The 24933-nt window shown below is 38.4% G+C and overlaps 1 protein-coding gene across 1 annotated transcript; it reads right to left on the bottom strand.

Moving 5' to 3' along the window:
• Positions 1–334: 334 nt before the first annotated feature.
• Positions 335–23810, bottom strand: HDAC2 (histone deacetylase 2). Its single transcript, XM_068677672.1, has 14 exons — positions 23599–23810; positions 16827–16939; positions 16283–16400; positions 15259–15333; positions 14804–14942; positions 11641–11782; positions 8196–8288; positions 7987–8095; positions 6424–6564; positions 4571–4679; positions 2621–2751; positions 1680–1835; positions 903–960; positions 335–712 (listed from the first exon to the last, which is right to left on the bottom strand). The coding sequence occupies exons 1-14, from the start codon at positions 23648–23650 to the stop codon at positions 682–684; spliced, it is 1467 nt and encodes a 488-aa protein (XP_068533773.1). The 5' UTR covers positions 23651–23810; the 3' UTR covers positions 335–681.
• Positions 23811–24933: the final 1123 nt, after the last annotated feature.

Raw genomic sequence — 24933 nt, 5'->3', positions numbered from 1 at the left:
GTTGGGAAAGGTTCTTGAACAGTACAAGGCATCTGATTGTAGTTTCAAATTTCTATATTAAAATGCAAGTTCACATAACCGTATTATTCTAACATCTCTTCACTCATTTATTCATCTTGTTCAAACCTCATGTATTCATATTCTAGTACATTTGTTGGCACCCAAGGCAGGAGCCATTTAAATGCACGGAGTAAGTGAAAGCAGTGCAGTTCAACTTGAATGTTCACCAGCTGTCTACTTAAACTAGTAAGAGAGAAACTCCATATAAAATAAGCAGATTTACATTTACCCTTGAGTAGCTAGTGGATTTAATGACGGACAAAAGACAACAAAGTACAATTTTTTTTTAATAAAGATAAAATTACAAAAAAGGTAAAATCAGCTCAGGAAAGGCAAATTACTTTAATAGATCAGTTTAGACATTTAACATAATAACTCACATCCATTTTTAAATACTATTACATAAAGCATGGTGAAGAAAGGAATTTCTGCCTCATAATTAGAAAACTCACAATACAACTTGCCAAAAACCAGAACAAAGCCGTTTGAAAATAAATACGGTCCATGCCAAATAGTACAAAATGAAATCAGCAGTCTCTCTCAATACGAAAACTTTTCTTCTTTTAGGTATTCTCCAATTCTAGTATTATGTTCTGCAACTGATGTGAGGCTATCTTTTGTTCAAGGGTTGCTGAGCTGTTCTGATTTTGCTCTGCATAAAAGCAAAAACAAACTTAAGTTGTGCAATTTTTTTAGATTAACTGTTTTAGAAATGTCATTTTTAGTTATTACTGTTACAAGTCTAAAATCTTTAGTGTTATGAGGAAATGAAAGTAAACAAATATTTAAAATTTAAATTTTCTAAATGCTCTCAAAAGATGATATTAATCATTAGAGTTTACCCTTTGGTGTCCGTCTTTTCACCACTGTTGTCCTTGGATTTATCCTCCTCCTTAACATCTAAAAATAAAAATTACATGTGTTGAAACATACAGAAAAGATGCAAGAAGACTTCAAAGCTTTAGAAAAAAGAATGACAGAGTTATTCTTTTTATATATACACCTGTAACTTTGGGGAAAAAAACAACTGGTTACACATTGACCTACAGTATTAAATGTACCCATCTAAGAGGATGAGCTGAGCACAGTGCCAAGCCATCCAAAATACTTCAGGATAAGTCTCTCTTGACTGGCCATAACAATGTTATGCAGTAATTAGGCCTGGATTTGCCCCTAAGCATCATGGTATTGGTTGTCTTGTAACCTTAAGATATAGCCTTTTCCTAGAAATGTCAGAAAGCTCTTGGAATACACTGTCCCCAGAAACCTATCCAGCTTTTGTTGCAGAAAACTAGCATGCTCGCTCTATGAAAACAAACTATTTGTCTAACATAAAGCAAGACTACCTTTTTAATCCCTGTTTTCATTAAGCTACACAACTCCTTGGCTCTAAAACTTCAAGCTTGTGTGGAAGCAACAATAATTATTAACTGAAAGTACTATTTCTGTGTGAATAGCTGCACCCTTAAACTGATGAAATTTAAAAGAGATGCTTTACATACGATGGGGAAAAAATAACTTCAACATCTATTTAACTGTTAATTGAGACGCATCTTTCTCCTAGCAGAGCTGACATTCACAGTTCTAAAATACAGGATAAAATCACAACGATATCCTACCTGCTTTTTTGTCCTCTGTCTCTTTTTTGTCTTCTTCTATCCTGGCTTTCTTTGCTCCTTTTTTATGATCTGCAACATTTCGTCGTCCACCCTCCCCTTCATCTTCAGAATCTGAAAACTCTTCGTCACAGGCTATGCGCTTATCAGATGCTCGAACTAGGATTCAAGAGTTATGAAGTTAATCAAACAAAAAGAAAAGCATGAAGTCTGATTACAATAGAGCAGACCTAAAAGAAGCACCAGTAAAAATATACTATAACCATTTAACAGTGACAAAATAAGTTAGGGATAAAAATACCATCTTTGTATATACACTGGGAGATTATGACTTCTGAAAGCAACTTTAGTGACATTGGGAGGATAATTTTAACACATCTAATGAATTTCAAATACTGGAAACTAAATGACAGTTCTTAAAACACTTTCTTAAAAAGTTAAATGTATCAGGAAGCTCAGAACTCAAGAACAATTTATTTTTTTACATAAAGATAACATTAATAAAAGGGGTAGCTCTACAAGTACAGAAAACTTCTCACAGGCAATAAATAAAGCAAACAGACAAATTTAATTTTGAGTAACACATTATCTCACTTTCCTTTTTTCACGAATAGCTCAAGTTAGAGGCTAAATCCTTCAGTTATAATTCATCCAAGATGTCTGGAGTATGTACACGTATTTTAGATTTACAATAGCTTGCTTCTTACAATACAAAACCCTGAACACTTTAATCACTTCTTTAGACTCCCTTAACAGGTTCACATTCGGACACAGATGCAGTTTAAAAAAAACAACTGGCAGAACAACGGCAAATGTTTTTACTCTGGGGAAAAAAGTTCTCCAACTGTCAATCTTGCAGTATTGCACTACTGGGACTAAGGTTCTGAACAATTCAATCTATGACTATTTGGACTTAACCTGTTACGAGTAATGACATTTCTTACTAGAAATGCGTTTGTCTGGATCTTCTCCATCCTCATCTCCACTATCTTCATGAACAGCATCTTCAGGAATGGCCTGCATCTGTACACCAGGTGCATGAGGTAACATGCGCAAGTTTTCAAACAAGCGTTGCCTGGAAGTAAGGGACAAGGAAAGTTATTAGTAAGCGGAAGCAGCATGTCCTTGGATGCTGTATTTAATTCTGAAAATCTGCACCAATGTTAACCTGCTTTGCTTTAAATTCACTCTTTCTATCCCTAAGAAATCATCAATATCCAGTTTTCTTTTCATCGTTTTCTTTGAACTATATAAACATACGTTGCAATCAACTTCAGTCTTCAGTGTCTACTAGATCAGTCCACGTCCTCCTGACCTGGGAGGACCCCAGTGACAGTATTCAGAGGCTAAAGTATCAAGTTGGATAATAAAACAACTTCAGCCTCTGAAGAAAGCTAGAGACTTCAAGTATGAAAGCTTCCAAACTGTGTGCAGCAATGACATCAGGGTCAAAAGCGATCCATCTGGATAAGATTACTTATTGGATATTCCAGAGAGAACAAAAAGTTGTTCTTTCCCGTCTAAGCAACCTGATGCAATGGACCTCACACTCTGAAGAGCCACGTGCAGGAACAGAAAAGACAATGGACTTCTCTTGGGACTTGAAACTACCATTCCAAAGAATTCAAGTATAGAAAAAAATGATGGGTCATTGGTCATCTCGTGGGTACTCTCACAAGTATGTGAGTATCTCTTTATGAAAAAAATGCACAATCCAAGGCCTGGGATGTGTTAAAGAGCAAGCACATTTTTGCAGCTTATTCACACCATGAAACCTCAACAATACACAACATACAGCAAGCATCTTGGCAGATGAACAGCTGGAGTACTCTTACTGTAGAGAAATTTTATAGAATCAAATCAATAAAATAGGGGTGTGTCTCCTCTCCAACAGTGTACATATCAAATGGGTTTTAATTTTTAATTTGTGATGTATATATTTGTATTATGAACAACAGTCCTTTCAAAACTGAAATGAACAGCAACCCTTTCAAAAATTAGTGTTTTATCTGCTTTGGTGAATTCTGCAATTTGACAAATTTATACAGTTGCTAGTTTTTCATCTTTATTCATCTATTGCTACTAACCAAAAATATTACTGTGCCCTATTAAGTGTGTTAACTCAGGAGGTATTCTTCCCCTTAAACTCAGAGCAGGGGCAAGCCACGGTAACTGAGTACTTCAGGTTAACAAATTCTCTCTTATCAGTTGAGTACAGAATTGATTGCATGTTTGTATTACTACATCCCTTAAGTAAAATATTAGTTTACAATCAAACCTTCATTACGTGAGGAGTAAGCTGAGTATCAGATAAAGACACCCCCCCCCCCCATAGTTTGGCAGTGAGCATTTCTCAAACCTTGTAGACTTGTTGAACCACAGTCCCTCAATTGCTTGCACACATCACTATCTTTCCACGGTTTTGGATGTCTGAGCTCACATATGACTTTTTTATTTTTACAGCTGACAGCTACAAAGAATGACAATCAGTTCATGTTTAGACAAGGGAGCTGAGAATTTGAAATCCCAATCATCAGTGCACACCAGTTTCTTTCCTGACAGGATAAACTTTCTACAAAATTATAACAGTAAGCCAAGTAAAACAGTCATCTCTTTAGTTGCTGAAAGAAGTAAGAAAAATAAAAATCCGAAGTGGGTCTCAAGTTTTCATATTTATATTCATAGAATTTCATAAGCATACATGCTTTTATAGGCACACACTTTTAATTTAAAGTCCCTCTTCTGATAAAAGGGAAAAATGCCATTTCTGCTCAATACTTTTTCAATGTGTAATAGAGAAAGGTGCATAGCTTTAAAACCTGTGTAAAACTTAAAACTTCTGGAGAAATGTGATTCACAGAACCTACTCAGCACATAAGGTAATCACTACTTACTTGATCTTCTCCATATATTCTGGTGTATTCTGATTAGTCATATTGGATGGACTAATATGAAGCTTAAAGTCTGGTCCAAAATACTCAAAGTAATCATTGTATGGCAACTCTATAAACCAAAACACAAAAGATCAATTTGTGACGCATTTAAAACATTTTAAATACAACAGTAGCTACGTCAAGATTTTAGTTTGAGAACTACTAAATCTGAAGTATTCAGGTGAGTAACTATACTTTTAAATACTGCTCACACTGCTTAGTGTTTTTCCTCTAAATTATTCAATACATGAACTTTTTTTTGCAAAATACGTACAAAAAAGAACAAAAGAAAGTGCAACTGTAATTATGTTAGAAAACATGTTGAGACAATGTTTAAATATATTTGATAGTATAATTAAAAATGCTACTTCTGGAAAATAACTGATGATTATTTGTAGCTATCAAATTAGTCGAGTTTGAAAGGTATACGTGAACAAGTCAAAATATTCCTTTAGTAAAATGTGATATGCATTAATCGGTAGAACATCACAACTAGTTCAATACCCACATTAACTTTTGTACAGCAGTTCAGAGATGCCTGTCCTGTCCCTCTCCCGCCCCAACACCTTTCTGGTATTTTCACAGATAACCTGTCCCCTGACTAGAACATCTAAGTACCCAAAATGAACTAGATGAACACTTCATACTAGGAAATTAGTAGCTTTTTATATTAAACATGACCATATTTTCCCAAGTAACAAGACAAAAACAGCAAAAAGCCAGAACATTTAAGAAGTAAGATACCAAAACCCACTTCTTAATGTACCCTTTGTCTTGCTTCTTCATTCATAACTATTCCAGAATAAGGGATCTTGTTAGAAAGGAGATGGGAAGATTTCTCAGCACAGATTAAAGATGACTAAGATCCACAAAGTTTAGAGGAATGTTAAAAAAAAATAAAAAATCCTATATATCTATCTGTTGATGGGGACAAATGAATTTTAAAACTTCCAAGATAAGGAAATAGCATCTCTTCAAATCATTTTGTTGATGTAGAATATACATTGAACTACAGGATGTAAAATGTACATCTTGAAATGGGTTATCTACATATTTTCTCACTGACAGCAACATTCCACTGAAGTCAGATGGAAACAATATAAATCCAGTAAGAGACACGTGTATCAAGAGGTTATCAGGAAAAGCTTCAGTCCAACATGAAAACTGCCAATGACTGATGCAACAAATCAGTCCAAATATTGATTTTATAGAAAAAGTTCCAAAAACATGTCCAGAAGCATATCTGGCCAGAAATGAAGGGAGCACAGGAGCTTTGGGGATCTTCCTCAGAGAAATTACTTCACTATTGAAGTCTTTAGAAGAAGCCTACTATTGCTCTTTCGGCTTTAAAACTTTTAGGAGAGCTCGTGTAGCCAAAATCAAGACAAATGAAGAGCTGAAGTTGATATGAAGTAGTTACTTTTAAGTCAAAGACCATGAAGATGCAGCTATGCTTTACTAGGTAGAACGGACACTTGCATACTCAATGATTTCTTATGAACACCATGTCTGTGGTACCCAACTTACATAGGTCTGTGCTGTCACAATCAAAACAAGAGTATATATTCAATCACACAGATGACAAAGTGATGCAATCATTTAAAGCTTTTAAAGCATAAAAAAGCACCAAACCCTGAAGTTTATTTAGTGCACATGCTTCTGAAGTTATTGGCTAAACCCTAACAATAACTTTCTACATAGTTTATTCTAAACTGATGTATTGCACTTAGTTATAGAAATATTTACTATCTGTTCACTTAGACCTTCCAATGATTACTTCTTAATAAAACATTATTTGGGGGATTAATATTTACCATTAGGAATTTCACAATCTAAGGCAACAGCAGTTTCATATGTCCAGCATCGAGCAACGTTGCGAATAGTATATCCACCTCCTCCTAACATCAGCAATGGCAAGTTAAAAGTCTTTACAACTTCCACACATTTAGCATGACCTGTCACAAAGAAAAAGATTTGACAATGTATGCAAAATACCTATTAAAGAAAAAAAATGTTTTCTATGTAAAGAGTTATTTAATCAGACATACGCAGTCATACTTATTGAGAACTGAATTGATTCAAGTAAAACAGAACTGTCTCCCCCTATATTTAAGCCTCACAAAAAGTCAAGATCTACATGTAAGAATTGTACAAAATATATTGAACATTACCCACCCCAGTCTTCAGAGACTTTGTATGATGGTCTCCTATTGCTGCAGTTTTGAAATGCTCTTTGAATGTTTTGCATTGACATCAGTTATGAAAAGACACAGTGATAAATCTAGGGACAATTTCCCAGTTAAAAGCAAAGTTGGAAGAAGAAAAGCAAATCAGTACTTGGTCCTTTCTACGTCTAAATTTGAACCTGTATTATAGGTTGCTAAGTCTTGCTTACAGAGTGAACTGGTGCCAAGACAGTACACAGTCCAGGTAGATACAGCATACTGAAAGGCATCTGTAGGAGGCAGCAGCTCTCTTGGTTTCCAAGATATGTAAGATGAAAAAAAATCTGAGCTGTATGGGCAACTGAAGTAGCTTTGCCACCTGGTGCAAATCAAGAAAAGAACCCTGAAACACTGCAGACCCAACAGATACTGTACTGCATTTGTTGCCTACAAAACTCTAATTGCCTCATTAAGAAAATAAAAATAAAATCCAGAAAATCAATGATTCAAACAGGGTGGATTCAAAGCTTAGTGACAGTTCAACACATATTTAACATTTTCACTTAAATAATTAATACTAATATTTATTTCATTTGTTAAATTAATGCCTCATCCCAATTTTGAGAATCATGCCTTCGGATAGAAATGTAAGTAATACTAAAAATCAATTAATTCTACAAAAGTTAATAAAAATAAATGTTACCATAAGGCTTGGTATAAAACAATATAAATGTACATCAGCATCAGTTTAACAATGCAATCAGTATTCTCATTTCAGAAACACCTATTTTATGCCTAACAAGATTTTTTTTTTTTTTTTTTTTTTTTTTACATTTAGTAGTCCTACTAAGTGACCCACTAGTTTTGTTAGTTGACTGTCACAGTAAGTATTGCAGTAGGACTACAGTTATCATCCCGTCATTTCAGGACGCAACTTAAAAGCTACAGTAAGCCTGTGCATATAATTAAGAGAATCAGTTGAGTGGCTAGAAAGAACATGGAAAACCACGGTTCTTAACTTTTTTAGATGGATAGAAAGAAAGAGTCAACTTCTGTGTTTCTTTTGGCCATCTCTGTATAGTAAAGAAAGAAGTGATTAATCACAGTAATGATTTCTGACTTGTCTTCATCATACAAATTTGTTGAAAAATAGTATGAAAAACGTAAGTTTTTCTTAGGAAAGAAGTTACTAACACACAATTTTCTGCTCACCTTTAACAGTAAGATTAAAGCATCCCAGCCTGTCACCAGACAATGAATCTGCTCCGCACTGTAATACCACAGCACTGGGCTGATACATCTCCATTACTTTGGATATAATCTATAATCAGTATAAAACACAAAGATGTTAATTCATATTCTGAAAATAAATCCACAAAAATGAAATAGGTATTCTTCCAAAGAGCTTTAAAAAAACTCACTGGTTTGAATATCTGTCCATATGATTCATCATCTATACCATCCCTCATTGGGAAGTTGACAGCATAGTATTTGCCTTTTCCAGCACCAATGTCCTATGAGCAAAGATGAAAAATGCTTTACTACAAGTATAGAAACACATAATGGTATCATGAAAAAAGCCTATACAAATACGTTGAACTATTTTGTTCTATTATTCATGTCCATTGGGGGAAAAAAGTGGCAAAATACCTTACTTGATTCCCATTCTCCCATACAATCATTTTGGAATGTAAGAATTGTACACCAAGTTTGCAGGAAGTACTCTTGATTTTTTAATTCAAAGACTTAAGACAAAAAGTTGAAACAGATCAATTTAACCCAGTAAAAATAGTTAAGCAAAAACAAACAAGAAAACTGAAAAGAGCAAAGTGAGATGCACATTTTTGATGCTATACATCAGATTTAGGTTTGGCATGGTGCTTGCAACTATTCTCTGCTCCAAACATAGGATGAAGAACTGGCAGGAGCAAAATGAGAGAGAAAAATCAGAGGCCAGTTACAGGTTCCCTTCAAGAAATGGAGCCTTTTTAAACAAAATGAAACAAACAAACAAAACAACCTTGCAGATTATTTTCAGTTCCATTAGTTGTAAATGCAGAAACTGCAGCAGTCTATTTTACTGGCTTTCTTGAACAACAAATGCATTAAAAGTCTTTGAAAATAGATAAATAGTGAATCAACCCAAAATCTTTCCACTTCTGTTTTGACAATCAGCTTAATCCCTGAAGATCTTTGCTTGCCACACATTCCCATTTCCTCCCTTTAATCATAACCAAACATGACAGAAACTGATCCATTTTACACAGCGCAGTTCTCTGCCACTAATCAAGGTACAGTCGGGAAGACAGCAATATCCGACATATTTAGTTGGGCTGTACACTATTATCAAAGAGCAACCCTGTATAAAGAGGCCCCATGTCTTTGAAAAAGCTGCAATTCCCTAATAGGGTAGCTCAGCAGTACAAATACTAAATTTCTCAACAATAAGTATTGAAAATGGTCATGGACTTCTTCCTGAACAAAGCCTCTTTAGCAGCAAATGCAGCAGTAATGAACCACTTCCAGTAACCACCATTGGGGCGGGGGTGGACAATGCAGCAGAGTAACAGCATTTCATGGTATTGCAAATTACACCAAAGACCCTCTGATAAACATATCTCTGACTGCTTTGGAGTGTAACAGTAATCCAGAATTACATCTAGGCCTTCAGATGTCAGTGTTTCTGAGGTGACAGTAGTACCTTGCTTTCCAGATACAAAATTAATGATTAAGTCCACCTGAATCTAAAACAGAGGAAATCAGAATATTCACAGGATTTCCCATTAAACAGAGTAACTGCTCTCCAGCTAGAGCTAAACACATGTTTCTTTGTAACTGATATTAGTTATACCAGATATAAACACTAAAGAAACACTATAACATATTGGTAGTTGTCCCATTCATTAATGAATTAAATTGCACCACAGAATCCATGCCTCCATCTAGCACCACTGACCTATGACATAAAGGTACCACAAATCTTGTCATACCTACATCTAAGACATGTGGAAAGTCAAATAACTTACTACAGACACTAGAAGTTCTGCACAACACCTTCACTATAAAACAAATAAACACAGCTGAATGTATCTGATTTACAGTGATCTGCAACCACAGAATTATCAATTCATGCATGATTTGTTTCTTCATTGAATAAGCATAAACTGATCAACAAATGAGAATTGCAGAAACAAGTCTAAATGGAACCCACTGACAACAAAAAGATAAGATTTGGCTGTTAAAATTGATGTAAATAACCAGCTAAGACAGATCAAGCTGAGCAAAAACAAGTAGTATAATACTGGTCTCCAGAACGAACATTTACTCCTTCCCAAAAATCAGTCTCCTTTAGCTCAATTAGTTTTGCATGCTCTGGAGAGGAAAAAAAAACAAATTTTTTTCTTCTCCTGTGAGGATGCAATCATTGCAATAAATCCTGCTGAAGTCTGTATGCAGACAATGCTCATTTCAAAATACTAGCTAGCAGCACAGAACTCAAAGTTACCATGCCTGAGGTACTTGTTTGTCACTGACACTGTGCTACAAAAAATCCCAGTGACATTGTGATTTTTATTCCCTATGACATTCTTCTATTTCAGATGTGTATTTTTTAATTCTTTGTCCTGGGTGTGTCGAGATGAAGAATCCATAAACTCCTCTGTCAACAGGAAGTGCTGTTTCTAAAAATCCAAGATATCTAACTCTTAAAAAAAAAATCTTGCCAAATTCAGCAACAACAGCTTGTCATTATAAACATCCTGGTCTGATCTGCTTTTTGCTTGAAGCACCACTACCACCTTGTGGCCAGTCAAGTTAAATGACATGCATAAGAACAACACTCAATCTGATTACTACCTAAATCAATTTAGAAAGCACTTTAATGAAATCTAACAACTGTAATAACATTCAGCTCCAACAACCAAACTGAAATGAACACAAAGCACCCCACTGACTTAAAGCTCAACTTTCTTTTACTGCCATGTCCTCTGGGTATCATAAGCACACTGTGGAGCACACATTCTGGGAATATTACTATAAACACACACCTGCATCATTTGAATCAATGTGAAGACAGTAGGGAAACAGTTAACACATTCTTACAGTTCTGTTATAGATCCACTTTTTAGAAGTTTTTAATATATTTCCTAAAAACTACTAACTGTATGCACAAACCATTGTAAGAAAGTTGCTAGTACCTGTTTATTGACTTATCCTTGGAGTGCTGTAATAAGGAAAGGTTGAATGTAAAAGTATGAAGCTAGGAATATATTAGTCCTAATACCTGAAACACTTTCTCAAGTGGCAAACTGGAATAACTTCCTGTTCTAATGGGCTAGTTTAATGCGAGGAAAAGCTTACTTAAAATTAACTTTAAATGCTAGGTAAACTTGTTTTTAACTCAGTTTATCAGAGATTCTCTCCAGCAGATTAAATGATAATGCTTCATGAGCCATTGTTCCCTATATCAAGCTAGCAATAATGCTTAATAAATAATCATCTGTGAAGCATGCTACACTTCTTCTGCAGTGAGCATTAAGAAAATTCAAAACATACTTTATATTATAATAAATATTTCAAAAAATCAACCAGCTGTATTAACAGGTAAATAAAACTGAATTCCACATTGCAAGTGAAGTTTTGTGACTATTAAAGCTCCAGCATGAAGGTATTCTAAGATTTGAAATAAGATGTTAAAACTTGCAGTCTCTAAACTGCTACTTTCCACTATATGTGAAGAACTGAAAAGCAGAAACTGTAATTACAAACATAGCACATCATTACTGTAACCTAGCACTAAAACAGTATCTACATGGAAGTGAGCAAGAGGGAATTTATCACCTAAAGAAATTTTAGGTTCAACCTTACCCTAAGGTCCCCTGTGCCCGGAAAATATTCACCATACTTATGGAATGATACTGTCATGACACGATCTGTGGTATAAAATGCTTCTTCAACACCATCACCATGATGGATATCAATATCAATATACAACACTCTTTGGTGATACCTAGAAAGAAAATTATGCATGAGAAATCACCATTACCCATTATGTTCATAATATATTGATACCTAAATGAGGAAAAACATAACCAAAAGAAAAAACAATCCAAAGAACACTCACATCCCAGATTACTAAATTTGATCATTTTGTTTGAAGTTACCATAACCCCTCAGAATTATCAGTACAGTTTGCATAATGGTGAAAATACATTTATCTGAATCAAAACCAAGTACCAATTAAGTACCAATCATGCCAGTTAAGTAAGTAATGTATTCAATATTCATCTGAGTTGTCCTACTCAATATTACACCTTGTATTTTTGTTCACACCACTTTCTGTTGTTTAGATATGTTAAACAATGTGTGAAAGGGGTAAATTCATCTGCTTTCTCAATGACTACAAACATATTCTGCACTAGAACACCTTAATGTTAGATGCTTCTCCAGAATTTTCCAAGAAGCGTAGTACTATGAGCAGGCATAATCCACGTCCGATAATTTTTTTTGTGGGTTTATTTCAATACCTATTTTCCATCAACTTGCGTTCTTCATCTCTGCAGCTTGTAAAGATAGTTATGTTCTCTTTACTAGTTTCATAAACGACTTAGATGCAGGATTCAAAGTCATAATAAGTAAGTTTGCTAACAGTACTAAATTGGGAGGAGCCACTGACTCCTTTCAGAATAGAGAGGCCTCACAGAGAGTTCTTGACTATTTAGAAAGCTGGACAGTCAACAACAATATGAAGTTTAATAAGAGCAACACCAGATTCTACACCAGGGACATGGGAACCCCTGGCTATACATTCAGACCAGTGGACAAGTTAGACAGCAGCCCCACAGAAGGGTTTCTGGGGATTCTGGTCAACAGCAAGTTGAATATGAGTCAAGAGTGTGTCCTTCCCTTGCAGCCCAAATGGCAAACTATATCCTGGGGTGCATCAAACAGAGCACTGCTAGTCAGTTAAGGGAAGGAAGGGAAGGGATTGTCCCGCTCTGCTGTGTGGTGTGGCTTCAACTCAAGTACTGCGTGCAGGTTTGGGTATCACAGCATAAGTAGACTACTACAAGAAACTGTCCAAGGAAAGACTACAAAGATGGTAAAGGGTCTCAAAGGGAAGATTATGAGAAAAAAACTTAGGCCCCTTGGTTTGTTCATCCCAGAGAAAGAGACTGAGGGGAGGCCTCACAGCAGCCTGCAGCTCCCTCATGAGGGGAGTGGAGGGGCAGGTGTTGAGCTCTGCTCTCTGGAAACAGTGACAGGATGCAAGGGAACGGCATGGAGCCGGGACGGGAGGGCTAGGCTGGGTGTTAGAAAAAGGTTCTTCACCAAGAGGCTCCCTTGGGCAGTGGTTACAGCCCTGGGCCTCACAGAATTCAAGAAGTGTTTGGACCAGGCTCTCAAACACATGGTCTGATTTTTGGGTGGTCCTGTGTGAAGCCAGGAGTTGGACTACATGATCCTTGTGGGTCCCTTCCAACTTGGAATATTCCATGTTCTTATTTCCAATTGTATTGCACTTGCTATTAGCATTAAAGTATGTTACTGCTCAGTATTTCCTTATATACAGCAAGTTGCAGACCATTTTATTTGAGAGGGATAAAGCCAGTTTGAAGCCACAGAGCTTCAGAAACAGTAAACATCCCTTAAACACCACGCTGTTCAGTGAAGCACGAAGTGTCAGCAACAGAAGACACATTTTCATCATGCTTTGCATAATGCTATAGATTGAGTCTGAGCAGCCACAATTTCAGGCATTCTAAGATTTTTCTCTTAATAAGATGTCATAAAAGATTTCAAAAAAAAAAGTTTCCCATGGCCATATAACCCACATCTATTTGAAAGTTTCCTTCCTTCACATACATGTTAAGGTAAAAAAAAAAAAATCAAGTGTGGAACACAGAAAATTATGCTGGTTTTGTTAGACTATAGGGACATATCCCAAATATATGCAGATTAAAAGGAATGTTTTAATAAGTTAATATTTATTTTTCGTGTATGTGTTTAGCAATTTCTTCCATGCTTGGAATCACTTCCTGGTTACAGCTACTTCCCCACACCAGCAGACTCAGATGCTACATTCCCAAGCAGTCAAATGCCCAGAGTGTATTTTGTTAAATAAATTTTATGTTATCAGAAGGGATATAGTCCCATTAAACAGTACAATAATAGTAATGATTTGAAATTTTAGTGATGCACTTCTGTTTGAAGGTAGTTTTATGATAGCTTTTTCATTACTTCTCTCAGCATTTTTTATTTTGCAGCCACAGCAGCACAGCTGTTATTTCACTATTTTGTTAATAGTGACATTAACTCATGTAACAATCCAAGGAAGCTCAGCATATGATCTTCCTTGAATATTTTTGTTTGGTTTAGTAAAAATGGCTTATAAGAAACAACCAGACATATTGAAAAATCAAATCGGTATACAATTACAAGCACTACACGTGACATTTAAGTGCATAATGACTACTCTAAAGGGTCAGGCCAGCAATCATCTAGCCCACTGTCCCCATGAGTAGCAACAGGAGGCAACTTTTACAGAGACCAAGCAAGCCTATCCATTTTCTGAAATCTGCTACCCTAGTACTTGTTTGCCACCTACAATTACAGCATATGGTGTTTTAGAGGGTGCACTCCACTCCTTCCTGGTTCTTTAACTTTCATTTACAGAACTCTTGTCCATGATTATGTGGTCTTTTTCTTTTTAATCTGTTGTTGTTTTCTGTCTCATTCATAGACTAGCAAGATCTAGAATTTCATTATCTTCTGTGTAAAGAAGTATTTCTAAGTATGTGTTTCAAAACTATCTCCAAATAGCTATCTTTTCAGCTTGCCTATATTTTAGTTTAGGCTTCTCACTGGAGCCAAAATGGACAGTTTGGAGTTTTCTCAATTGACATCGTACAAGTTCACCAAAGGCTATGAAAACTCAGTGAAATAATGACATTACAACCCACATCTTCAAACATTTAAATACTCAAATTTGACACTATAATTTTATCTTTATTCCTCATCATAAACTTACTTCAGTAACTCAAGGATGGCAAGCACAATATCATTAACATAACAGAAACCAGATGCTTCTGACTTCTTGGCATGGTGAAGACCTCCCGCCCAGTTAACAGCCATGTCTGTCTGTTGTCTGTTCAATTTTACCGCCCCAGCTGTAAAAAGACACACAGAATTGAAAGGAAATGCAGTCAGAAATGTCTGAAAGCCTTTAAATCTGTTACAGGAAATGTGTTTGTTTTTATTATTATTAATATAATTAAATCTCACAGTTAATCATAGATTTAATCATTTACCAATACTGAGATACAAATTGTCAAATATCAGACAGAACAATTAACTATTGATCTTCATGTTTCTATATAAAACAGACTTGTATTAGCTTCACTTTCTAATATACTATCAAAGTTTTAAGTTGCTGACATAGACATAGTAAAACTACAAAACATCTGGCAAACAACCCATACTTACCAACAGAGCCTCCAGTTGATAGCTGACAAAACTCAAACAGGCCATCAAACACAGGACAATCTTCTCCAACGTTAACTGTTTAAAAAATGCATTACTTTTCAAAAACATCATTCTGACAGTATTGTTAAAAGCATGGATGATGCATACAGATGCATAACACATTTCAACAACCATTTCTTTTTTTGATAGGTTAAATTTTAAACATTGAAACACACACACAAAGCTTGCCCACACCTCTAATAATCAAAGTCAATTGGTAAGGTCTTTATCATCTGAGATGACTCCACACTGTTCTGTTTTAGTTATTTTGTTTCCACGGGAAGCTTTTTTTTTTTTTTTAAATGAAGAATTAAAAAGAAATGAGACTGTTTTTATGTTTCGGAAGATATGCTGATTAACAGCATATTAAGAAATGTACAACTGTGTGGAAAAATATGTCGAGAAAGAGACACTGCAAAAAGGTAAGAATATATCAATTAAAAAATGAAATAGTGTCAAGCTGCATTTCTAATAGTACTTTGAACTTATTTCTAAAATCCAAGCAATAAATTCATGGAAAAAGTGACAATTGAATAACATCCAATTTTTACCACCTCTAACAGGAGTGAGTCAACTTTACCTGAGCACATTTTCACTTTTTTTTTTTGTATTATTTCTCTGTTCGCCTATAAGCAATTTTTCTTTAGCAAGATTTTACATTAAGAAGTATTTAAGACATTTTTGCAAACAGTTAATGACTAAAGTCTAACTTGGTGCACTAATCCTACAGGAAGTATTATTCCACATTCAACATACACTCTGAACAGGCGCATGTGTAAATTCTTTCATAAGCTTAATGAACAGTTTTGTGAGTATAGATGCTTTTAAATAGAAAGTCCCCCAAACTAGTATAGCTAAAGAAAGGCGTGTTACTCTTAGAGCATTTCTCTAACCTACCTTTGTACAGGTGAATATTTAGCTTTAAATAACATTAACCATTAAAGCACATACACAAATGCACATTTAGCCTAATATTGACACTTACATCTCTGCATCTGCTTGCTGTACTCAGACATATTGTCAGGCCTTATTGATCGGAGAAATTTGATGTATTCATCACTATGGTACTTGGTCATTTCCTCAGCAGTTGCTTTGTGGGGTCGCTGATAACAGAACAAGTTATTTTAATAACTGTTTTTGCAGCAGTACCCTGATTAACAATCGACTAAAACAGACAACTCAAAAGAAATAGTCTACTCTGACAGGGGAAATAGTGAAACTGCTAGTAGTACTGTTTGCATAATGCAAGGTTTACTAGAGTCTGCTAAATTCTTCTAACCCCAACCCCAAACATGAAAATAAAAAGTTTCATAAAAGTTTCTACTGAGGCTGTATCTCACTGCTTCTGGAGATGGACAGCAATCAGCAGTCGACACCAGTTATAAAACAGTGCTTCATTTTTAAGTAAGACAGCTCTATATACACTAATTATTTTCTATTTCCACTCCCACTTCTCTATTTGTGTGAGAATACTTAAAGCCTTTATAAAAAATGAAAACGTTTCAGTATAATGTTTCGCTTATACTCACGTAAATTTCCATTTTTCTGTATAAGCCATAATTTAGCAGCAAGTTGTGGGTCATTCGGATCCTATGAGGCTTCATTGGATGCCCTTGTCCATAGTAATAGTTTCCAATATCACCTGTCAATATTACACAAATGAATTTGTATTTCAAAACAACTTTCCATTGCTACCTAAAAGAATCATCCCCAGAAGATAAATGATGATTCCAGAAAGAGATGATAAAGTGAACACTTAAACAGTCCATGAAAGGCTATATGTAGGAAGCAGATGGCCAAAAGGCCAACAACTAAGGCCCAAACTACAACCTTTACCAAAAGCAGACAGCAGTGGGAGAGTGAAGATGCATTCAAGAGGTTTCAAAATCAAGAGCAAAGAAACTAGTGGGATGGAGCTGTAGAACGGTAAACAAAATTGGAACGAAGAGGCAAGCAAAAACTACTGATGACAGTGACATTATACCGCAACAAGAGGCTCTGGTAAAACTGCAAGAACTGATTTTAAGAAGATACCATCCCCAGCCTACCCTGAACTGCTAATCCTAACAGTTACATTCCAGCAGTTAGCTTCAAATCCACTCCTGTAACCACACACGTAAACATTTCTGAGCCACCTGCTGCTAGGAATCCAGAGTAGTTTTACAGAGACTTGTAATCCAAATGAACCCAACTCTGTCCAACTGGAGAGTGACTAGACACATGATCATCATAATAAATTTAACGCACTTCCAAGAAAAGAAGAATGGCTACTTTCACTGGCTAGTAAGTTCTCCACCAGCTTGCGTATAGTAAGAGCACACCTGCCTCTCCTTTAAATACTGACATTCCCAAGACACGAACCATTTTAAATAGAACCAGTGCTCCACACGTTTCTAGAAATGTGGACAAGCCTGAAATGTATGCTCAGTTGTCAAGGGCTTTCAGTTTGCCAATTCCATAACAGCTGTTTGCAATAGATCTTCTATTTTGAGGAAATTTCCTGGTAACATTAGTGGTTTTACCTTCTTGACTTTTTAAAAACTTTTCTTGTCAGTTACCAAGACCTGGAGTCTTGCTCATACAGCAACCCTGCACTTTCATCACATACACATCAAGAGCAGAAGGTTAAAACAGAGGATAATCCGACCTCTCACATATAAAAACATCACTTTACATTTTATAAAATTCCATATAACAGCATATATAACATATAGGGTTCAGGAAAGAACTTCCACAACTCTTTGAAACTAATGATGGTAGGATGGAAACTGACCATTTACCAGCCCTACCTTTTTTTTTTTTTTAAATGAAGTTACCATTAAGTCCCATGTTCACAAAGCTTTAAGCTAGTAAAAGCGTAAAATTTTGAAAAATTTAAGACTAGGAATTCCATAATAGTGGCTTTAAATAGCATGAGATTTCTGAAGAAACTTCAGAACACGTAGCAAAGAATGCATGTTGAACTTTTTTTTTTTAAATAGGTCATTTCAGTTTCAATTACACACCATGTATAGTCATTAACACTGACATTTTACACAAAATGTTAATGGATAATTAAAAATGATTTCCTATCTTCTGTAAAAGGTGAGACTTTTCCTTACATAAAAGAAGGTACTCTTACCCATTTCCCAAGCATATTTGGGACACATCCTTTGATAAGAGCATCAATTATACATTCAAAATTAATCATCTTCTACACACCATACACAGCAGAAAGCATTCTTAAAAAATAACAACAAAACAATCAGTCATCAATAAATTAAGCATGACTTTTTTTTTTAAATGAGGAAGAAAAACTTTTAAAAGTATTGACAATTTAGCAAATTTAATGGGAGATTATTTGATAAAAGAGATGATTTGTTGGTGAGTAGCTAGCAAAAGCATATCAATCCTTTCATGTTAGAGGTCAGCTATAATGATTAACAATAGATATTAATATAATACACTTCAGCAACCAGCAATACCATTTGCATCTTTTCAGGTTTAGCATTACCAGCAAAAGAGGGTTTGGGCATTAGCCTCTTAAAAAAACACATAAATTCAAATGTATGGACAAAAAGCCCATTGAGTTTCAAGGAACTGTTATGACATGCATGTTCTCAGCATGTGGGTAGGGGTAAGGAATAAGCCTCCTCTTTCTGCATTACCACCTTGATTTGCGGCCTGTATCACCACCACCTTGGAGACATCATCCTGTGGAAGGCAAAGGTCTGCCTAGAAGTTTCTCCTTCAGTCCATGAAGGAAAAGGTGCCCCTACTGGAACTTTTTCATCCACTCATCCTGAAACCCATGCATCTCTTTTGCAAGAGCAAGGTGTACCAAGATCCACTGCGCGTGGGGCAGGGCGATACCTCCCCACTGATGGAACTAGAAAACTCTGCACTTAGTACCAGACTAATTCTGGTGATAGCATGCATATTTACATATACATACACACATATGTGTGTGTGTGTATATATATAATCTATATGAGGTAAGTGAATACAGCAGAGCCAAGTATGCAAGACTACTATTGCTGACAGCATGAGTACTTGATGTCAAAGATGTCAATACAAGGGTAATACAGAAGTGTTATGAGCATACTCATAACACATCACTCACCAGTGAGGATGTACATGGTAAGTGAAAAAAAAACACAAGTGAAACAGGAAGCAGAGGGGAAAAAATGCAAAGTAGCACATGCAGAAAGTCGGCAAATCTATTCATCCTCCACACCAAGGTTTCAAAGACTCTAATTTATTGTACTATACCAGCAAAAACATCAGCTATTGAGAAGTAACGATATAATTTTGAAACGTCAAGTCTCCTGGAAGGAGACAAACCAAGTGCCATTACAATGCTAGCACCAGCTTATTGTTCACCGTGTGATTCAAGCTGTGATACCAGAGGACCAGAAGATCTACCTAAAAATTAACTCGTTACACATGCTGTCACGTCTTGGGTTCAAGTATGCCAACAATACACTAATAACTCATCGATTCAGAGAAGCTACACCATTAAATTCTGAGTAGAGCTATAAAATGAAAACAAATCCACATGATTCTTTTGTTGAACCTCAGTGTTGGACACTCACATCTCTACGAGAGAGTTCATGAAGGTCTGTAGATGTTCGGTATTCTATAGCAGAAAAATACAAGATGCTACATGCCCTAAAGGAACTTCGGTTACATTTGACAGACTAACAACAAACTAAGGAAAGCAGCTACGCCCCCAAGAAATGCATGCAACACTGTCCTCTTACTAAGATTTATAGAGAAATTACACCTTTAAAATGACTGATTACAAAACAGTCTTAACAGCCTGAAGGGGGTTGGGAGATATGACATTTACGTACCATTTTATTTGTAACTTTGGTTACTAAGATAATTTGTTATGTACACCAATCGTAACTCTGCTCATTTTAAATACAGTTACCATAAAATCACAAGGTATTTCAGAACCGTTTTAAGGACTGAAACCCAACCACAACTACGATGGAAATCACACACAAAAAAATCTTAACAGAGGTAGTTATATTTGGATTGAGTTCTACAGTACGAAGGGGTGAAATTGTAAAGATTAATCTAGAAAGTAATCATTGGTGCCTGATCAATCCAACAAAAAGCTACTTAAATAGACCTAAAACTACTACATTAGCATATGAGGACTTGAGGTTTTTTGTTTTGTTTTGTTTTTGTTTTTTGTTTTTTGTTTTTTTAAATTAAGCAGGTAAAGTTCAGACTTCTGAGCCTAGAGCAGAAGTTGGGTACCACTGCAGTTTTGGAAACCATAGTGCAAATCATCGGCAAATTTCAGTGAAACACTCTTCGTTAGAGTTTACATTTGCAGATAAACAAGTTAAACACAAAGTACTAATGTTCTTAAACACTGTCTGAATATACTAGCCTACTGTGCTATTAATACAGGTATAGTCTCATCTTTATGGGCGGAACCAACCACATTCTGATGCAGATCTCTGAAATTTTTCACAAAGGTTGAGCCTTTTGAACACCCACATCGAATTATGCAAGACAAGTAATCTAAACAATACTGCTAGTGCACTGGCACTGAACAAACCCACTTATTAACTGAAACTGAGCTAGCTGCTGTAATTCCACAGAATTGTGCTTTGCTGTACAGGACACAGAGTTGGAAAGACCATCCTGGGACCTGCCTGTTGCTGTGGGCAATGGTACAACACCTACCTGTTTTGAAACCGGCCACTGAACCACATGCTTCAAGACCATTGCAATGACTCAAAGAGACGTATAAAGAAAGGGCTACAATATCCTTCCGTATCTAGGACAGTTCTTGGTGATGTCAGCAACAGACTTCACTAGGTTATGATCACAAATATTAAGGTACCTAGAAACATTTGCTCAAAATATTTTAGACAAGAGAACTAAAATACCCTAGTTTGCACATTTCCCCGTGATATACTGCATCAAATTTAATAAAATCCCTGACAAGCGTGATCACGAACAACATAAACTCTGCAAACAGGATGTAGCTGGCACTCTGTTACAAACAAGCTATAGAAAATGAAATCAAACTCCTTCTTCCACAAGCTTACTGGTTGCAGGTACAGACTGAAGGCTGTTAAAACTGTTAATTAACAACAAATGTTAACAGCAACACACTCATCAAGACTTGTTAAGTGACAGGCTAATTTGAAAAAGCAACTCCAGATGACATAATGAGTTACCACAAAAAGCACGTAGAAATTTATTGCATCTTAAAAAAAATATGCACATATGCTTCTAGTACTCAACACTTTTTGAGTGTGTATTTTCATAGAAAAAGAATGAAAGTCTGTGTGGAAGGACAATTATGATAAAAAAATGGTCGTTTACTTCCGTGAGGACATCCTTAGAGATATTCTGCTACCTCAGTTGTGAGCTTGCAGTATCCCTGCTTTTTGGGTTTGGGTTATTTAAGGGTTTGAACACACCCCCCACTTTGATTCAAGGCTTTGCTGGTTCAACGTGTTACAAAATACTAAGAATTACCAGATGAACCACAAATTAGCATTGGAAATATTTACCGCAGGTATTAACTCTAAAAGCTCTGCTAACAACTGAACTTCCAAAAGAAGTTTAGAACAACTGTTGGCTTTGGAAATAAAGAGGACACCAAAAGTGTTGTGATGCTGTTTATTTGTTACAGTGAAAATCATTATAAAAATGACTTTCAAAACAGATACTCCTCCTTTCTCTACATTACTTTTAATTGCACATGTTGTAGTCTACGTATTTAAGCAAGCTATTAGCTACAACTGCTTGTAAGTCACCATTACACCGTCACCTCAAAATTTCTCTTCCCCACTTTCTCCTACCTCTTTCCTAGCTGGTTTAGGGATCCTGACACTAGTACCAAGAATCAAAATACAGGAATCACAGCAAAACTAAAGATATCCATGCCTAGTAAATTATAAGCACCTGACATCAAAAAAAAATAATGCTTAATAAAAAAAAAAACATAATATGCAAACATTTGCAGACAGAAAGGTTCTTATCTATTGCTACAGTCTTCCTTTCTACAAGGAAAGAACTGATTCCTCTTGCCTGGTAGTAAGATCCCAGCCTCACCAAAATTATCCCTAACAGGGGCCTCCTTTCCCCTTTAGGCTGAACAAAGAACCAGAGCCAGCAACAAAGAGAAGGGGGCGGCAACCACCACTCTGCCTCCTTTAGTGTGGTGAAAGACCAAGACAGGCCCCACAAGATCTGCCATTTCTAAAGAATGGCGGATTTGCTGCAGCAGCAGGCACCTTTGATAGATTGGAGGGTTTAGCTCATTCCTCTTCGTTTCCAAAATGGTGAAACCAACAAAACGTGGAGGCAAAACAGCCTCAGCCTCTGTTCCCTGAGTACGAGGGCACCAGCCTCATCCACCAACTTAAAGAATTGTTACACCTGGAGACAATTTGAAAGATTTGATCTATAAGTGAACCGACCATCGAGTTTACCTTGTGAGTGCGAAAAAAAAAAAAAAAAAAAAGAAGGAAAAACAAACGCAAAGTCAACAGAACAAAACGAAAAGTTCTCCCTGCCGTGGCCAGCACCACCACCAAGTTGCTGCAGGCATCTGAAGCGCAGCACGGGCTTTCCCCACTTCTCCCCTGCCTGTTGTGCTGACAGCACAACCCCCCAGTCGCTGCGGTCCCCCCCGAAGGAAGCGAGCACCCCGGGAGGGGCTGCGAGCACCTGGGGCCCGCAGCCGCAGCGCTGCGCTCCGCCGGCAGGGAGCCCCTCACCCCCCCCCCCCCTCCCCACAGCCCCCAGCTCTCTGTGAGAGCCCGGGGAAGGCCTGGGCCGCAGCAGCCACCAGGTGCCGACCCTACGCATGGCCTCGGCTCTTTTCTTTTTGCTTTTTTTTTTTTTTTTTTCCTGCGGGGGAGGAGCCAGACGCGGCAGCGACTCCCCCGCCCTCACGTTTAGCGGATGAAGGGGAGTGTCCCAACTTTTCTCTCTTCCCCCCCCCCTTTATTTTTTTTTTTTTTTTTTTTTTTACCCTTTCTCATTTTGGGAGGGGGGGGGGGGGGCGGCGGGGGTATAACAATAAACACCGCGCTCACACCGCCGGGAGCCCGGCGGCCTCCTGGCTCCTCACCCCCCTTCCCTTCCCCTCCTTCCCCTCAGCGATCCCCGGGGCTCCGCCGGCTGCAGGTGGACGGGACCCGGGACCCTCGGAGGGCTACGCGGGGCAGGGGGCGCCCGTCATGGCGGGGGACGGCGCCCGGCGCGGCGGTTGGCGACGGTTTAACGGCGGCTAACGGCGCTGCCCTGCCCCGCTCCCTCCCCGCAGGCCCCCTCGCTCACCGTCGTAGTAGTAGCAGACTTTCTTCTTGCCGCCGCCCTGACTGTACGCCATAGGGCCGCCGCGCCGGGGCCCAGCCGGGGCAGGGGGAGGGAGCGGGAGGCCGAGGCGAGCGCCGAGCCGGCACCGAGGGAGGGAGGAGGGAGGAGGAGGAGGGAGGGGGCGGGAGAGCGGGAACTCGCGACGCCGGGCTGCGGGCGGACCCCACCATCGGCTGTGAGGGAAGGGGGGGGGGGGAGCGGGTCGCGACCAATCCGCCGCTGCAGGGGGAGGAGGCGGAGAGGAGAAGGCGGAGAGAGGTGGGAGAGTGAGTGAGGGCGCTCGCCCGCTCGCTGCTGCCTTTGGCGGTGTTTTTCGCGTGGAATTGAGGGAGGAGGCAGCGCGGAGCCCTCCCCAGCGGGCTCGGGGAGGAAGGGCTTTCCCGGTTCCCCCCCCCCAGCGCAATGGTACGGCCCGTCCGCGGGAGGGAGCGGGCTGCGGGGCCGGCCCCGCCCCTCAGCGGAGCCCCCTCGGCGCATGCGCGGGGCGGCCCCGGGCAGCCCCTGTGCCGCATGGCGGCCGCGGCGTGAGGGGAGCCCCTGCTCCCCCCGGCGGCGCCTCCCCTCCTGAGGGAGGGGAAAGGCCAAGGCCCCGCCCGTCTGTCCCCCTGCCTCCCTGCTGGGGACGGGCACAGCCCCAGCCCCAGCCCGGCCCTGAGGGGGGTGTGGGGTGCTGCCGGTGCCCCTATCCCCCTGGCGCAGTCACCCTGAGGGGGGTGGGAGCTGCGTACAGTTCTTGTGTTAGCTACCAAAAGTGGCGAGGGGGTGCCAAACACGGCCATTTCGCTCAGCCTCCTCCACCTAACAGATGCTAGGCCCCTGGGAACTGGGGCAACAGGTAGCTGTGGAGAGCTAAGGGGCAGATGGCACGGCTAAACCCCACCACCGACAGTGCAAGCACTGAATTGCCGCTGTTACAGCCCCCTGCACCCCTTCTAGAAAAAGTTCAAAGCATATTTTACAGCGTGCATGGTAATTACTTCTTCCAAAATTAAAACATGCTACACAAGATCAAAGTGGCTGCGGTTTTATATGTGGGGCTTGACATCTGAAGCAAGTTTCAGTTTCAGATGCATGTAGCAGCAATTTTCTCTGCTTCAGCTACAAACGGGAGGAAGAAATACGAAAAGTTACAATAATCACATTTATACTTACAGAGTAACTGCAGCTTCAGTGTGTTTAAGCTGACTCAAGGGTTTACAGCTGGTAGAACTTGGTCTGATACATCCACATCTGGGGATTTGCATCAGCCAGAAAAAAAATTCTTCAGCTAGTCCCAATATTTAGGGACTTGCACTG

The sequence above is a fragment of the Anas acuta genome, chromosome 3 (assembly GCF_963932015.1).
Source record: "Anas acuta chromosome 3, bAnaAcu1.1, whole genome shotgun sequence".
Lineage (NCBI taxonomy): Eukaryota > Metazoa > Chordata > Aves > Anseriformes > Anatidae > Anas > Anas acuta.
The sequence above is the reverse complement of the archived record's forward strand: the minus strand, read 5'-3'. Positions and strand labels throughout refer to the sequence as shown.

Excerpts from the sequence above, each read along its gene's own strand:
- HDAC2 (XM_068677672.1), bottom strand. The coding sequence starts at position 23,650 with ATGGCGTACAGTCAGGGCGGCGGCAAGAAGAAAGTCTGCTACTACTAC. Across the intron at positions 15,334-16,282 it reads CAGCAAGCAGATGCAGAGAT|TTAACGTTGGAGAAGATTGT; the intron begins GTAAGTGTCAAT and ends TTTTTTAAACAG. Across the intron at positions 713-902 it reads GAAAAGACGGACACCAAAGG|AGCAAAATCAGAACAGCTCA; the intron begins GTAAACTCTAAT and ends GCTTTTATGCAG.